The sequence below is a fragment of the Canis lupus genome, chromosome 2 (assembly GCF_003254725.2).
Source record: "Canis lupus dingo isolate Sandy chromosome 2, ASM325472v2, whole genome shotgun sequence".
NCBI lineage: Eukaryota > Metazoa > Chordata > Mammalia > Carnivora > Canidae > Canis > Canis lupus.
The window spans coordinates 71,486,143-71,503,744 of NC_064244.1; the positions used below are offsets into that span (position 1 = coordinate 71,486,143).

The 17,602-nt window shown below is 47.5% G+C and overlaps 1 protein-coding gene across 6 annotated transcripts in view; it reads right to left on the reverse strand.

Annotated features, from left to right (window-relative positions):
• Positions 1-17,602, reverse strand: part of WDTC1 (WD and tetratricopeptide repeats 1) — a 62,984-nt gene that overhangs the window by 3,339 nt on the left and 42,043 nt on the right. Inside the window, exons 5-15 of one of the 6 annotated variants that reach the window (XM_049105748.1) lie at positions 17,139-17,250; positions 14,270-14,457; positions 11,047-11,229; positions 10,207-10,301; positions 9,646-9,761; positions 8,049-8,124; positions 7,349-7,454; positions 6,247-6,420; positions 2,902-3,137; positions 1,213-1,393; positions 82-216 (exon numbers count right to left, since the gene is read on the reverse strand). In XM_049105748.1, coding sequence (XP_048961705.1) covers positions 82-216; positions 1,213-1,393; positions 2,902-3,137; positions 6,247-6,420; positions 7,349-7,454; positions 8,049-8,124; positions 9,646-9,761; positions 10,207-10,301; positions 11,047-11,229; positions 14,270-14,457; positions 17,139-17,250 — 1,602 coding nt within the window. Of the gene's footprint in view, positions 1-81; positions 275-1,181; positions 1,394-2,901; positions 3,138-6,246; positions 6,421-7,348; positions 7,458-8,048; positions 8,125-9,645; positions 9,762-10,206; positions 10,302-11,046; positions 11,230-14,269; positions 14,458-17,138; positions 17,251-17,602 lie in introns of all 6 variants that reach the window. The other 5 variants (XM_025446972.3, XM_025446974.3, XM_025446971.3 and 2 more) reach the window with 5 other exon arrangements.

The following is a 17,602-nucleotide window of genomic DNA, read 5'->3' on the forward strand; positions in this document are numbered from 1 at the left end:
TGAGTCAGCCAGAGGCCTTGCACAGTATCCAGCCCAACCTTCCTCCCTGTCTAGTTTTGCCCATCTTCTCTATACCCTTACCTCTGGCCGTGGGTTCCAGAGCCGCACAACAGGGTCGATGCCGCTGGTGGCCAGGAAGCAGTAGCTGGGGTGTGGCTGCAGGCAGTTGACGATGGACTCATCCCCTTGGAGCACGCGGACCAGGTTGGTGGTCTCCTTTTCCCAGATGAAGAAGGAGCCATCGTCAGAGCCACTGACGATGTACTGAGCGTTGCTGGCAGAGGGGCAAAGGGCAGGGAGGTCAGGTGGGGTACTGCCCTACAGCCTCAAGTAGAGGCTGTGTGGCTTAGGGCGAGGGGGAACACGGACATCTGGAGCTGCTCAGCCCCCCGAACTCTGGGATCTTCACTTGACTCAGAACTCCCACACGTGGTAATCCTCTCTCCAAACTGCTGAGCCCTAGTCACTGTCCAGCTATTATTAAGCTCAGGATTAGGGACTGTTTCGGTCCCTTTAAGATACTCTCCCTCAAAGCATATTATAAGCTCCCTGGGTGCTGGATCAGATCTTGCATCTCTTGGGTCTCTGGGAACACTCTTGTCTAAGCCTTCCCTCAGCAGCTCTAGCCTTCCCGGGTCCAGACCCTACAGTACATCTGCCCCTCACACATGACTTACACTTAGAGGGGATCTTGATGGAGAGATTCTCGAATTCAAGTGTTTCACCTACCCAAAGAAAGTTACACCATCTACAAAGGAGGGTTAGGGGTGATGGAATCTGAGACATGGGCTATGTCCCTCAGTAACTGGGCACAGTTCTGAGCACATGATGTGCCAAGACCGCCAGCTTCTGAGGGCTCTTGCCTCATACCTCCAGCAGAGGAAAGCTCCAAGTATCAATATCAAAAAACCAAGCTCTGGAACATGGAGACTGAGGGAGAGGAGGTAGGGGATAAAGGCAGAGTCCAGGCCCTGTGCTAGATGCTTTATGGTTGTCCTCATTAATCCTCATTATGGACGACCTGTGAGTGGGGATGGCTGGTCTCATTTTATAGATGAAGAGACTGAGGCCCACAGAGGTGAAGCCATTTGGTCAAGGATACAGAGGCAGAGTTGGGATTTGAGACTTCTCTAAAAGCATTATGCCCCCACCCCCACCCCGACCTCCTGCTGCCAACTAGCCTGTGCCCTCCTCCTCTTCAGGACCTCGGACCTGCCAAAGAAATTGGCCTCCTTGATATCCGTAGTGGTGTTGCAGTGGCCACAGTAGCGGAATTGGTAGTCGTAGCTTCGCTCCCGCAGCACCATCTCATCCTCCGAGATGGAGTCCTTGCGGCTTGTGCTGCGGAGGCGGACAGGGCCGCCACCGCCACCACCAGCTCCCTTCTTCTCCTCTGGGGGCAGAGAGCATGGAAAGGTGAGGCCTGTCCCTCTTCCCCTGCCCTCCCCTGTCTCCACCCCTTGCCCTGTTTTCAGCCCTACCCCTACCCTGGAAAGCTGAGAATGACTGTGAGGAAGAAGCATCTTTGGACAGAGCCCTTGAGGATGTTCAAGAGGGGACCTCAGATGCTAGGAGGGCCTTGGCTCAGGTCCCTGAAAAATGTCTGAAAGCCCCAAGGATGCAGAGGCCCGCAGTCTGTTTCTGTGGAGGTGAGAGGCAGGGAGGAGAAGGTGAAGCACTACCGAGAGCCTTGAAGGGGAGATTTTTCTAAATAGATCCATGGCTCTGAAGGCAGTAAGGTCCAAGCCCTTCCTCGTTGGAAGACAAGTTACAGATCCTAACTGAGGCACTGACTGGTTAAGAGCCTTGGGTAAAATCACAACAGTTTTCTCAGTGCCTTAAAAGTGCCTTGGTTCTGCCTGCCTCCAGGCCTTTGCATGTGCTGGTCCCGAGACCAGGAAGTCTTCACCTCCCACAGCTACTTTTAATCTAGTTACCTCTTCTCCCTCATCCTCGAGATCTCAGGTTAAATGTCTCCTCCTCTAGAACCCCAGCCTGATACCAAGCCCTGCCCCATGCACCCATACCATATCAGGTCCCCATGGCACTCATCACACTCTGTTTCTCCTCCATCGCTTGGTTCCTTCACTAGAGCTGTAAACTCCATGAATACAGAAATCTCATCTGACTTGTTCACAGCTGTACTCCCAGGACCCAGCACAGTGCCTAGCACATGGTAGATGCTTGATAACTACTCAAACAAATGAATCAATCGCACGGTTAGTAAACTGCATAGGAGAGATGAGGATCCATGTCTGCCTCCAGTGAGTTCACATTTCACCACAAATACCCAGCTCACTCTCCAATGCTACTGAGGTGAGCTAGACAGGGCTTTTGAATGCTCTCTGTGCAGGTAAGGCAGTGGGTTCAGGGAGGCTGCGCTTCACCCAAGATCACATAATTACCACACGGCAGAGCCGAAGTTGGAACCCAAGGTTTTACACCACATGCATGAGGTATTTCTACTGCGCTATGCTGCTGCCTCTGTTGCAAGTGTGCAAACTGGAATGAGTGCAACCCCCAGCTGCTGCCTCTTACTCAGATGTCCAATGGAACGGCCAAGGCCCTATCTGTGAGCAGGTTGAGCAGGCCCAGCTGGAGCTACATAGATGGCCTGAGCTGAGCTTTTCCCTGTCCTGAGTTCCAGGCATTATACCAGGTGCTTTAAGCACGCTATTGCTAATCCTCCACAGAAACTCTGAATGGGAGGTACTATCACTCCCCCTTTACAGATGAGGAAACTGAGTCTCAGAGAGACCAAGTGACTGTTCCAAAGCCACATGATTTCTGAATCAATACCTGAATCCAGGCGTTACTGATCTCAGAACTATGTCCTCTCTAGCATGTCACATAGGACCTCAAATAGAAAGTGACAGTAACCCCTCCTCAGTGCCCACTCACCACCATCATTTTTGGAGAAGAGGGCTGCCGTGATGTCTCGGCCCAATGCGTCACAAGCGCTGCTGTGGGCCTGTTCCGGGAACTTCCCTTTGAAGTCATCCAGGCACTCCAGGGCCTCAGCCACATACTTGAGCTCAAAGAGGCAGCGGGCCAGGCGAAAGTGTGCCTTCAGGTGGCATGGGTTTAGGGAGATGGCCTTGAGGCAGTCCCTCAGGGCATCGTAGTGGTCACCATCCCTGGGAAGGCAGGGGAGTGTGGCTTGGAGGTGGGGCCACATAGCAAGCAAGGAATCCACTCAGTTTCTTCTGCTTCCTGTGGCCACCTCCACCCACCTCTGATGGATCTCAGGGAGAAGGTAGTTGGGGATGGAAAGAACTCTAGCTCAGCCCAGGCCTTGATCCCCAGGAGACAGAGTATGTTAAGGAGATAAGTCAGGAACCCTGAAGTCATGGTGGGGATGGCGGATGGGGGTAGGGGTGGGGTGGGTGGTGGGTGGTGGTGGTGGTTTGTGTGTACTCTTGGGGGGGAAAGCAGTGTCAGGCTGCCCTCTGCTGGGCACAGAGTGCAACTGTGCACTGGCTCATCCCAGGCACCCGCAGCTCTCTGCAGCAGAAGGCCTGGCATCTTGCCCATCTCAGGCTCCCCAAGCCCTCCTTTTCTTTTCCTCCAACTACCTCCTCAAATCCCCCCGGCTGGTCTTCAAAGCCATGGCCAAGGCAGGGGGCCCTCAAGGACAGTTCTGTGGTCTGGGGAAGCCAGAAGTGCCAGGCTGGGGACTCAGGGTCTGATCAGCAGGCAGCAAGCCCTCAGCCAGACCCCCCTCTGTCCTGGCTGACTGATCCACAGCAGCTGTGGCCTCTACCTCCCGGGGCTGAAGGATGGGGACTGACAGACTGGCAGAGTCAGCTCTCTGAAAGCTGATGGCAAAGGGGGGTGGGCACGCCAGGAGCTCCAAATCATCCCCACTCACTTCTTCAACCTCCCATAGCATGGTCGAAGGGAAGTGGGGATGGTTTTGTGGGGAGAGTGAGTGGGGAGGGGCCAAAGGAAAGTCTCTTGCTCTCCCACCCTATGCCAGAATATAGAATACACTCCCCAGCACCTCTCATCTGTTCCCACCTGTCATTTGGAGAGCCAGAGAGGTCATAAGAACCACTTCTCCTTCGGTAACTGTTTTGGTTTTTTTTTTTTCCTTTCCCTGCTGAGCTGAGATGGGCCTAGGACCCAACTGTGCCAAGCAGCACTCTCCAGGGTTGATGTTCCTTCCACCAACATAGAGCTCACAACCCTCCTGCATAGGGCCAAAGCAGGCCCGACAGGGAAAATGCCCTCCTGACCCTCCTCTCCTACAGCACTCAGAGGGAGCATTCAGCCCTTGCAGCAGCCATGCCCACTTAGACAACAAGCAGCTCACCAGTGTGGGAGCAGGCAGGGGACAGAGTGCTTTGAAGGCATGGCCTGCGTCAGAACGACTGGCTGTGATGAAGGAGCAGGCACTGTTTAGAAACCCAATTACCACCTGCAAAGTGCCCCTCAGAGCTCCTGGAGAGAGCCAGACAGAGACCAACCAGGAGCCAGGGGGTGACAGCTCCCACTGCATCCAGGAGCAGATGGCAGCCCTGGAGAGACAGGCCTGGGACAGAATGTGACATTCTAGGGGTCACTGGCAGGCATGTGGGGATGGGGAGAACAGGCTGGCCCCAGGGCTCACCCATCCAGACTCACTGCCAGATCAATCTCCCTGAAAGGACAGCCCTCAGCACATCCCTCTCCTGCTCAAAACTCCTCAGTAGCTGCCCATCATCCCACTGAATCCAGGCCAAAACGCCACCGCTCTGCATTCCAAGTCCTTCCCAGGCCGGCCCCAGGCTACCTCACAGACTCATCTCCTGCCAGTCCCTTCCAGAACCCTCTGCTCCAGCCAAATGGATTTGTTGTTCTGCAAACAAGCTCTTCAGTCAGTCCCCCACCCCCACGCCTTTGTTCACACCATTCATCTTCCTGGGAATGTCCTTCCCTGTAATCCCCTCCTCCTTTTCATTTCCTTGCCTAAGCCTGCCCACACTTAAAGCCCAGACACCTCATCTTCCTGACATTTCCCTGACCCCAGCTAAAGTGACCTAACTTTTCTTGATGCCCACAGCGCTTCACCTGATCACTCAAAGACATTGCTTCCTGCCTCTTTGATGACGAACCATGATGTCTTTGTCCTCCGTCCAAAGGCTGGGCACTCTGGAACACAGGAACTCAAAGTGAAGAACTTTGTGTCCCTGGTCTCTAGTGCATAGTAGGAATTCAGAGAACATGTCAAGGGCACCCATGGATTGGGAAATCATTAGCCACTCTTAGCAAGAATGTAGGAGTGAAACAGCTCTCAGTCTAAAGCCTGGATGAGGACACTGTATTCTACCCAACTCCTGGGACAGAGAGGCAAAACACATCAGGATGGCCCCCAAACCATCACCTCCTGGGTTGGGTTGCCATCTGAGCCTTTGGCAAACTCTTGATGCCTAAGCTAAGGCCTATGGGGGTAGCATCTTCCCAAACCCCCATCTACCATCCTGCTGACTTGGGTGGGTTTCTTAAGCTTCCCTCTCTGGCCTGCCTTGTTGCAGCCAGACGATGGCACACCAGCTGGCCTGTCTGTCTGGGCAGAGCCGACGGATGCCAGACGGAGCAGAAATGGCTGTGGGCCCAGCTCTATCCATCTCCAGTCCTGGCCTCGGCTGGGGGATGGGGTCTGCCCGCCTGCTTGCCTGCTGGTGCTGCAGGCAGAAGGGCTGAGAGACCTGATGGTCTCCAAAGATAGCGGGTTCTTCAGGATATGGACCCACCCTTTTACCACCAGCCATTATGACCCAGCATGACCCACAGCCAGCTTTAGATCCCTGGTATCTTGTTTGTGCTTGGTCCAGTGGTCTAAGAGCATAGGGAAGCAGGCCCCAAGGTCAAGGAGCTGCAGAATCAGATAGATACCACCTCAATTCACCAAATGCCTCTTTTCTATCTAACAAGAATTCCACTGCTCCTTCATAGTCCAATTCAAGGCACAATTATGCAGCAATTGGGATTAATCATTCTCTTCAAATCCTACTTGCCCAGTGACCACATCATTTTATAACAAAATACTGTGTTGAAGCTACTTTTGAACATGTCCTACTTCATTATGAGCTTCCTTGGTGCTTGAGACTTCCTGACTTCCAGTCTGGAGGTGGGGAGGAGAAGCCTGAGGCTAAGGAGCCCTAAGAGGCAGTGGCATGCCACTGCCACCTTCCCTGGAGGCCTCGGCAACTTGGCTCCACCAGGCCCCGTCTTCATCCCTCATCCTGGCCAGAGTCCACTCACCACTTGCGCTTCATGTAGGCAGCAGCTCGGTTCCCATAGAGCATGGCATTATGAGGGGCCCTCTGCACGGCCTTGCTGTAAAGCTGAATGGCCTGGGTCCACTGCTGGCAGGCAAAGGCCTCGTTGGCTTGCTGTTTCACACGCTCCAAGTATGGGGGCAGCTCTACCTGGGGGCTATGGGGAAGGAGAGCCAAGTCAGGCCAGCCAAAGAAGGTCAGAGAAGTCTGCAGCCTTGCCTGAAGGGCACCCATATTTTCTTGGTCTGTGAGATCTCCATCATCATTTAGAAGAGGGGACCACTCCTATCCTTGGCCTGGATTACTGTAATAGGTAGTGGGCACAGTCCAGATACACTGAACCAGTGAAAAAAAATCAGAGAAACAGAAATGAAGCTATCACAGACAGGTTAAAGGCAATTTTGTGTAAACTCTACAATTGTAAACTCTACAACCAACATGGGGCTCAAACTCATGACCCCAAGATCAAGCGCTGCATGCTCCACTAACTGAGCTATCCAGGTACCCCAAGAGCGATTCTACTCTATTTCCCAAAGGCAATTCTTAATCAAATTCCTGGGCATGACAGTAGCTAGCCACCTGCCTCCACACTGAGATGAACCTTATGACCACCCAAGTTCCTCCCATGGATCTATAGAGACATCTGTTTCTCTCAAAGCTCAGAGGATTTGAGCACCTCTGTATCTACAGTCCAGCATTGGGCCTGGCAGTGAACAGAAACCAAAAGATGGTATGGGACAAAGAAAAATATAATAGGGGAGGTCCATCTGTGTGGAACACCTTTAAGAGAGAGCTCAGTACTAAGAGGCAGCTGGCCCCCAGTTCCTGACCTAGCTACTGATACCAAGGGACTGAAGCTTCAGTTTGAGCATGACTGGAATCCTACCAGGGAGGAACAGTATTGGAAACACTAGCCATATCCAGAAATACTCCATTACTCCATTATAACCCTTGCCCCAGCCCCTCAAACTCTGAGGTGTGTGCCTGGATGCTTTACAGGACATGCTCTTTTCTCCAATTCTATGGTAAGGTACCATAAGGTGTAATTGGGACTGAGAGGGCTGGACAAGTCAGTCTGGCCTCACCTGACATGTCCCCTATTCTCTGGCAGCCGGAAGCCGTTGCTGTGAAGGTGCAGGCCATTGGACACACCGTTGGATACACCATTGGTGGACATCTTGCCATTCTGAACTTCTGGCAGGGGTGGGGAGAAAGGAACAGCAACAACTTAAGAGAAAGTCCTCATTTCTCCTCAGCAGCGTTCCAGCTTCCATCACAGGACCTGATGGTTCCACTGTGGGCCATTCTCCCGGGGTTAGATCCATTCCCAGAAAGCAAGTTCTGACACGCAGGCAAATGCATAAAGAAAAGCCTGTGCGCCCTCTGCTGGTTGGAGAGGGACACAGCTTCAACATGACATTACACTTAGCTGGGGGTTGGGGAGGGAGAAGTAGAGGTGCCTAAATCAACAGTAAGGCTCAGAGAGGAGTCAGTGAGGAGACTGATCCAGGATGAGAAAGGAAGGGCAACTACTTCAGGTCCTCAAGAGACAAATAAACTGCTTTTTGAGAAGGAAGTGAAAAGGACCATGATGCCAACCTCTTTGATGGATCTCTCTGGCCTACTGTTATCTTCCTTCTTACTGTACAGAAGAATGTTCTTTCAGGGAATCTACTCCTTTTGGTGGATCACAGCCACAGTACAAGAGAAGAGGCAGCTTTCTCAGCAGAGGTGACACACATTCAAGCTCCCAGCAGAGATACCCTATCCCAAGAAATAACTTACCCCCTGAGGAGTGGCATTTTCGAGGCAGGAGGAAGGTATATGGCCGCTGCTTATAAGTCAGGTCAAACAAATAGACCTAGAGAGGAAGGGTCAAGAAAAGAGACAGAGACCATGAGGTAAGAATGTGGCTAGCTATGAGCAAGGCCTTGGTGGCTTGATGGCTCTCAGGAACACAGTGGGTGTTGAGGAGGGAGCCATCAAGCAAGGCCAGGAGAGGTTCCTATGGAGCAAACCTCAGATAGGAAAATATTCCCAGTTCCTGGCCCTTAGGGTAGACTGCTTAAAACACTGCCATTAATTAGAATCACATGTTTAAGTTGGAAAGGTCCTCAGAGGTCACAAAGCCAAATGTCTCACTTTACAGATGGGAAAACTGAAGCCTCAGAGAAGGGAAGCAATTTGCCCAAATTAACACTGCTACTTACTTATCTCAGCAAACATTATCTATTATATTATTATCTGTTATACTATTAGTATAATATATCTATTATAGCATCTATAGTATCTATTATAGTATATCTATTATACTAATAATAATATATCTATTATACTATTATCTATTATAACATTTATTGAATTCTTACTTTGCTTTAGAAACTTTGCAAACTGTTTTATATGATTTATCTCATTTCATCCTAGAAACCACCCCATAGAGAGGTACTACTATTTTTTTATTTTATTGTTTTTAATAATCTCTACACCCAACATGGGATCCAAACTCACAACCCCAGGGACCAAGAATTGCATGCTCTTCTGACTGAGACAACCAGGTGCCCTAAGAATTGCTATTATTATCACCTCCTTTATAGAGGAAGAAATACAGGCTCAGACTTTACTTACCCAGGGCCATAAAAACAACATGTAGCACAGCGAGGACCCAAAACCAAGTCTGTCTGGCTCCAAACCACTCTGCTAGACTGCCTCTCTACTCATCCTTAGGTTACCTTTAGGCCAGGTGATGGCTCAGCAATCTGAAGCCAGAACTATATTCTGAACTCAGGTGCTCGCCTGTTCTCTATCCCAGTTCTTTGGTACATAACCCATCTTGCCTTGTAATGTCATCAACTGGTTCGCTTGTCATGTTTCCCCTGTCAACCTGGGCTGGATCATAGTTCACATTTGTTTCCTTCATGTTTATAATAATGCTAGTCCCACAGTAAGTACTCAGTGAATGTATGCAGAATAAATGGATTTGAGCAAGGCTTACTAAATATCCTGAGAATATGCAAACAGTAACCTGCCATAATCAAGGAACACTCCTACAGCTAGCCCTAACCCACAGCCTGGCTCTGAGCCCCAGGATTTTCTCCTAGGAAAAAAGATGAGGAAATTGAGGCTCAGAAGAATGAAGACACTTGTTCAAATTCACAGTACAGAGAAGATAGATCCTGTCAGTTCTAAAGCTTAAGAAAAAGCCAAGGCCAGGGCACTTCTCTAGGAATTCCAATGATGCCTTATTGCTCCTACATTTCACCATAAAGTCATTTACAATAAGGCTGTTGCTTCTTGTCTGCCTCATGGTAGTGGAAGTGAGAAATAAGACCTGGCTACTGAATATGGGTGGTGGAGCAAAGCCACCCTGGGCAGCCATACATACCTGCTCCCCTCCCATGTTGACCAGCAGCTCTGTGCCATTGGGGCTGAAGGTCACATAGGTGGCAACCAGCACTCGCAGACGGTTGTTGTAATCAGGCAGCTTCACTGGCAGGTGACCTGTGGGGAACAGCTTAGTTATCCTAATTGAGCTTCTCCATCTCCCCCCAGAGGGGCAGGGGATTGTATGAAGCCAACCATATCAATAATGGTAGCAATTATATTCATCATAAAAGCAGCTTCAAGTGTTGAACACTTACTAGATGCACTAGGCTAATTGCTTTTTATTTTTATTTTTTTATTTTTTTGCTAATTGCTTTTTAAATACTCTATCTCATTTAATCATTATGATGCCATTTTATGGAAAAGAAATTAAGATTTATAAAGGGTAATGGTTTGCCAAAGGTCACAGTATGGCTGGTCAATGACAGTCAGGATTAAAGCCCACATCTGCCTTACTCTAAAACCCTTGCTCTTGACCACCATGCCATGCGTCTCCTGTACCACCCCAGAGAGAGTCAGCACCCAGCCAAGAATTTGGGGCCAGAGCTGTACTCAGTCCTACCTGCCACGTAATACTGGGCTGCACCATCCGGAAGGGGCTTCTGCCGGTCACAGAAGGTGTGGACACCTGCTGAAGGGCTCTGCTTCATGCTCTTCCTGGTGGGAAGGCAAAGCATATAGATTATAACCCCTAGCACTACCCCTGGCTGGATCAGACCACAATCCCTAAAAGAAAACCTAAATGAGTATCTCTGAAAGGAGGTAACTTTCTTCCTTACCTCAGCAACCCCAAAGGTTCACCAACTAGATAGCCATGGCCACATACATTACAGTGCTTTACAAGTAGGTCCTGTCCATTGTCTTGGTCTTCATGACCACCCTATCATCCCCATTTTACAGATGATGAAGGTAGGGGTCAAGGTCCACTCCAGGTCATCTAGTGTGTGAGGAGCAGCAGTGGTTGCCCAAACCCACAAATGAAAGTAAAGCAGGCCAGACATCCCTGTGTCTGTCCCAGGAGTCAAGTGAAAACCCAAGCTAGCAGAGCAGGTCTGGGACTTATGTGGAGGTTCTGAGTATATTCTACGTTTGTTTTAAAAAAAAAAAAAAAAGAATAAAAAAATTAAATTTTCTAAAAAAGAATTACAAGATTATAACTCTGTACAAATAGAGTAAAAGAACAGCAGAAAATATTATACACAGTGATTTCTTTCAGGTGGTGGACTACGGGTAGTTTCTTTATTATACTTCCCATATTTTCCAAAACAAGTATGGATTACATTTTTTTTTTTTAAATCACAAAATTTAAAAAACCTACCTCAAAAAGAAGAGGGCATGGCAACGAGGGAAAGGGGCAGCAGGTTCCCAGGGACTTGCCCAGGGGAGGCCGAACTATTCATACCTGTGGTTATGGATCATGCGAATGTCATAGAGCCTCACAAAGGGCCCACTGGCCCCTACTGCCAGGCAGTTGTTGTCCTGGGGGTTGACAGTGAGGCACTTGGCCTCCACCAGCTGGCCACAGTACTCTGTCAGGTCAATCAGCACTTCTGAGTGTTTGCTGTTCTCCCGAAGGTCATACTGGCTGTGAGAGAGGACAGTGTTAGGGGGTGGGGGTTGGGTCCTCCTGTGAGGCAAGGTAGAAGCTAATGCCTTGTTATATAAAGCAACTGAGAGTGGCTTTGACCTGTTCCTTAATAATAAGAATGGCAAAAACCATTCCTATTTCTTTTTCTTTTTAAAATATTTTATTTTTAAGTAATATCTACACCCAGTGTGGGGCTTGAACGCATTACCCTGATACCAAAGTTGCAAACTCCTCCAACTGAGCCAGCCAGATGCCCTGAAAAACCACTCCCACTTCTTGAGTGCTCACTGTAGGCCAGGCACCTGAAATAGGCTTCTCACACAATCTGTCTTATTCTTCATATAACTACTGAAGGTAAATATTACTGTACTGTTTTTTTTAACAGGTATCAGTGATATCGCTATTAAATACTATTACTCTTGATTAATAAGAGTGAGAAATTGCTTTGTGTCCAGTACTGTCCCTAAGTGTTGTGCATGGCTTATCTAATTAAATCCTTCCACCATCCCCAGGTACCATTAGAACACTGAGGCTGAAGGCAGGTAAAGAGCCTATCTGGGATGACACTGCCAGTAAGTGTGAAGCTGTGATAGTGCAGAGCTGGCGAGACAGCCTTTAACCACTTGGCTCTTCTCCTTAACTCTACTTTTAATCTAATTTCTTACAAGAAACAGAAGAAGTATAGAGGTGACAGAAAAAAGAATCTAGAGATCACCTAAGAGTTATCTAGAAACAGTGCGCCAAGACAACTCTGAATCCCACTCAGGCGGTAAAGGTCATGCCAGACATCCCGGGCAGTAACACGCCCCTCAGTGCAGTTTGGGGGACTGTTGTGCTGTCAACAATGGCACAGAGAAAGAGGGGGGATGTCCCCTGTATGCTCACTCACCTCCTGCCTAGACATTGGCAATAATCTCTACCCTGTCCACCTTACCTTTCTAAGCTAATCTCACTAGATTACTTTTCCTAAAATACTGGTTTTGTTATATCACTCTCCTGCTCAAAAAACTGCAGATTCCCCAATACTTCTAGGATGAGTTTATTGTTAGTTTATTTTTACCAAACTCCTCAGTCTGTTTTCCAAGACCTGATTTCATACCAGTCTTATTCCTCAGTTTTCTGTGTCAATTACAACTATCCCCTATGTGGCCTATCTACCCCTGCCTTTATAAACTCTGCTTAAGTTGGGGAGGCCACTCTGCTTTTCCTTGCCCATGCAAATCCTGTCTATTCTGGAAGGCCCAGTGTATGCTCACATTCTACTAGGACACCTTCCCTGATTGTGCCTTTGCTTAAGTGCTTAGGCTCCAACTCAAATGCTTAGCTTCTACCTGCATCCCTGGCACACAGTAATTAGTTAAGGTCAACAAGAGTAACATGGAGTTGCATCTGTCATCACCAAGCGCTTTCTTTCTTCCAAGTACTATCCTAAGGTTTTCACAGGCATTATCTCTATTTTATTCTATTTTATTTTATTAATAAATTTATTTTTTATTGGTGTTCAATTTACCAACATACAGAATAACACCCAGTGCTCATCTGTCAAGTGCCCCCCCCAGTGCCCGTCACCCATTCACCCCCACCTCCTGCCTTCCTCCCCTTCCATCACCCCTAGTTCGCTTCCCAGAGTTAGGAGTCTTTATGTTCTGTCTCCCTTTCTGATATTTCCCACACATTTCTTCTCCCTTCCCTTATATTCCCTTTCGTTATTATTTATATTCCCCAAATGAATGAGAACATATAATGTTTGTCCTTCTCTGATTGACTTACTTCACTCAGCCATTATCTCAATTTTAATACTCAGGCCAGCAAGGGGGAGAATATAATTCCCATTATACATGAATAAACTAAGATTCAGGGGGTAAAGTGACTTGCCCCAAACACTGAGTGACAGAGGTAGGACTTGATCCCAGGTCTGTCTGACATCAGTGCCCTGCTTCTAACTGCTGTTTATGAATGATTTACATATCTCTCCACCATTGTAACAGGGAAGAGGGCATAAAGTCCTATAAGATCTAAAGGGAAGGGATCCCTGAGTGGCGCAGCGGTTTGGCGCCTGCCTTTGGCCCAGGGCGTGATCCTGGAGACCCGGGATCGAATCCCACATCAGGCTCCCGGTGCATGGAGCCTGCTTTTCCCTCTGCCTGTGTCTCTGCCTCTCTCTCTCTCTGTGACTATCATAAATAAATAAAAATTAAAAAAATTAAAAAAAAGATCTAAAGGGAAGCGTTAAAGCAGGTTGGGGAGATAAAAGTTCTAAGGTCACCTCTGAAGAAAGGAGTTAAAGGGCATTGAGACCATTTTAGGATGAAGGGAAGTAGAGGCAAAGGTGTGACAATCCAGGCCACTGCAAAGGGAGAAAGCCCACTTTACCATTTCTGGCTGGCTATCTCTCCCTTCTCACACATACGCTCACTGATCAACTATTCGAGAGAAGTGTCAAGCATCTTTATGTGGCAGGCACTGTGCTGGGTTCTAAGGACACAACCAGGGACAAGAGACAGGTGGAGTGCTCTGACAGTTCACTGTTTGGTGAGTGATACAGACAAGAAGAAAACCAACAAGTAAATAAAATAAGAGAACTACGGATGGTAATTAGAGTGATAGAGGATATAATTAGGGTGCTGAGACAGAATAATGGAAGGGGGTCCTACTTCAGACAGGATAGTCAGAGAAGGTGCTTCTGAGGTGGTGATTCTTAAGGTGATCTCAGGGTGAGAAAATCAAACACTGAAAAAACTGAGGACAGAGGAAACCACATGGAGGGAAAGCAAGTGTGAAAGCCCGGAGGAAGCAGACTCTGTGCTGGTGAGAGCAGGCCGGCAGGCCTGGATATAGTGTAGGAGAGGGGAAGATGAGAGCAGGACAAGCAAATGTTCACAGACAAGTGCCCTGGGCAGACAAGTGAGGCTGGAACTCTGCTGAAGGGAAGGAACGAGGCCTGTAGAAGGAAGCAGCAGGGGCAGATGGGATAGGGGAGCCAACATGCAGTGGAACCAGGAAGGCACAGGCCCCGCTTCATCCCTCAGGCCCTTACCGGATAAGCCCATCCTCAGCAGCACTCCAGAATGTGTTGGGCCACATGGGCGCTGTGGCAATGCGTTTCACCCGGTTTGTGTGGTCTCCAAACATGTGGATTGTTTCCTTTACTGTCAGGTCGTGGACATGCACTTTGGAGTCGGCTGCCCCCGTGATCAAGATTCGGTCCCCAGCATGAGGCAGGAACTGCTCCAGAAAGATTGAAGAAGAGATTGGCAGGTAGTGGGGGTAGGGCTGGCCAGGAAAGAAGACTAGCCTGGATGTTAGCACTCTCTTTTCTTCATATCAGGTAAGAAAATGAGCCCATCTAAGACAGTCCACTAAGAAAACTGGATCTCAAGAATCAGCCCATAGGCCTACAAGTCAAAATTGGGGCATACACACCTTTACTTTGCTGGAGTAGTCCTGATATGCTAAACTGACTACCTAAGGAATCCCTTTCCTTTGATTCTTCCCCAGGTAAGAGCTGAGTGGATGCTAATCATGGCTGTTACCATTTACTAAGCATTTACCATGTGCTAGACACCTGGGCAGGTGCCATATCTTATTCATATTTAAAATAACCCCTTAAAATTGAGGTTCAGCACTAACACTGGGTTAACTCAAGTCTGTCTGATTCCCATATGCACACTACCTTATGAGGACTTTTTGATAAACTGAGGATTCTGTAATAAATTATCTTTAAAATGAAAAGGACTTCCAGTGTTTTAAGAAGGAAGTAGTATTTTAAGTTGGCTTCAAATATTTCTGGAGAATAATCTGGCAATAGGTAATAAAATAAAAACTGTTTCTATTTTTCGACCCCAAAGTTCCACTCCCAAGAAATAATTCTATTAGAAAAAAGGGACCTGTGCAGAAATGCTCAGTGGCCCTCCTCATAATAACAAATACTGGAAATGGCTCAAATGTTGGACTCTAGGGAAAGATTGAGCATCAGGAGACAACATCTCCATGTAGCTATTATAAAGAATGAGAACCCCGCCATTCAGATGAAGTTGAGAACAAAATATTCCAGATGACATGTGATAAGAACAAAACAGCCATAAGCATAGCTTTGAACAGTAATTTTACAAAAGTGTGCAGTTCTGTCACCTAGCTTTGAGAAGAAAAAATTTAGGTGTGGTGTTAGTTAACTTTTTCCTCTTTTTCTTGAGTTCAAAAAATTTAATTATCTTCTTTCTTAATTGAAAAGTTTCTTCCTACCCAAAATAAGGCTGAATGGGTGCTGGGGGTAGGGCATTATTCTGCACTTAAGGAGCTCAAGTCCTACTTAACTGTTCACAAAAGAACAACAATACACTCTTTCCACATACCATTCTCTAATGGATCACCAGGGCAAGGGATAGATGAAATAGATGGAATTTAATCATTTTCAGGGGCAACTAGTAGTCTTTAATCCTGTCTGGAGACAGCATATACCTCATGCACAACAGAAATGAACAGGTGAGCTCTTGAGGGCTAGAGCCACACTCATCACACACTGTAGTTGCCACCAGGGGGAGCTTGTGGGTTAAATAAAATTGTGTGTAGTGCTACTTACTATCTAGAGAGAAGAATCCTTTTCTACACTTGAATGGAAGAGGAGGCTGAGGGTCTGTGAATATAAGTGCCTTGCCCTAACTATTAGCGAGTATCAAGACCACTGTCAAATTCTGGTTTCCGAACTCAACATTTTGTGCTGTATGATGCCAAACTGATGGCACAGGTCCCTTTCCCAGATTCCACCCCCTGGATTCAAATTGAATCTAACACTTTTCAGGAGGCAGAAAACAGTCCCTGCTTGCCATGCAAGAGGTGAGTCAGCATTGTTCTCTCTCTAAAATTGCAGAAAATCATCTAGGATTGGTCCCTGGAACAGGAGGTGAAAATCAGAGCTTAGGAAGGAGGCAGGGTTTAGGGAGATACGTAGGTTCTCCGCTCTCAAATCTACCTTCTTCATGTATCTTGTAATTCTTCTTGATATTAATTAGGAAAATATTTCTTAGATTAGTGAGGCTTTCCAAAAGACAGCCTCATTCTCACATACATCCATTATAGAATTTCAGAGCTGGAAAGGTCCTTAAAGGTCGTTTCCTCCAACCTTATACCTGGCAGATAAAGTTCCCAGTGTGGAGAGTAACTCAGTGCTTGGACATTTCCTGCATTCTCAAAGGGTCCATTCTACCTTTTCCAAATTGCTCTAGCATTAGACAGTTCTCTCCTTCATCTGGTCCACATTTGCTCCTGTGGACTTGAGTCACTAATCTCACATCTGTTCTCTGGGACCAAAAGGCAGAAGTTTCATGTCACTTCCACTTACAAGGCTTCAGAGGTCTGAAGACACTTCTAAGTCCTATTCCCAATTCTCCTTCGCTCAACTTCCACCACCGAGTCGGTAGCCCAAATGTAGAATAGCTAAAAGCACCTGTGCCAGGTGCCTTTTTACAATCATCTCCTTGAGCTATAATATTAAGCCTATGGATTGCTGCTTCCCTTTTAAAATTAAATGATTTATTTACTCATTTATTCATGAATCTTGGGGTTTTTCCTAAGTTAACTTCCTATTTACAGATGAGTAAAGGGGCTTGCCTAGGTCACACAGCTTCTAAGAGGCAGAGAAGTCTTTCTGCTATCTAAGTTCATGCTTGGAACCATACCACATACCATCACCACTCAAATAAATGTAAATTCACCTAGAGCTGGCCTTGTGGCTCTATGTAAGGAAGCAGAACATGTAAAAGAGATGGGGTTCCAGGAATCATAGTCAGATGCTCAGATCACAAAGGTGTCTGTGACCCCAGGGGGAACATGGGACACCAATGGGCAAATACAACCATGTGCACAGCCTAGTCACACCTTGTACTTGCTCTGTGCCTTATCCTGCTCACCTTGACAGAGAAGATATTTGCTGTGTGTCCCGTGTGCATGGAGAGCAGCTTCTTGTGGTGCAGAGGGTCCCACACAATCGTGTGCTGGTCATCGGAACCAGAGGCAAGCAAACTGCAAGCATAATGAGGGGTTCTGACCTCTCAAGTTCCAAGGCTCCATTCCTTTACCCCACATTCCCTATTCATAGGGAATGAAGCCACATAGAGCACGACAAACAGGAGATATCACAGAATTCAAGGTTATCTTGTAAACATTACTTGAGTTTCTTCTATTTTGTCCTAAGGGTTTCTCATTATTCCTTAAGTGTCCTAGGTTATCAGAAAAGCAGGGTTTGGGCAGTTATCCAATTCATCATTCAACTCTGTGTTGATAATGATGGACTAAACTGAAGTATACAGAAAAGTGCATCAGTCTCTCTTCCTTAGTTCTACTGAGGAGGAGGAAAGTTTCCCCTCTCAGCCTC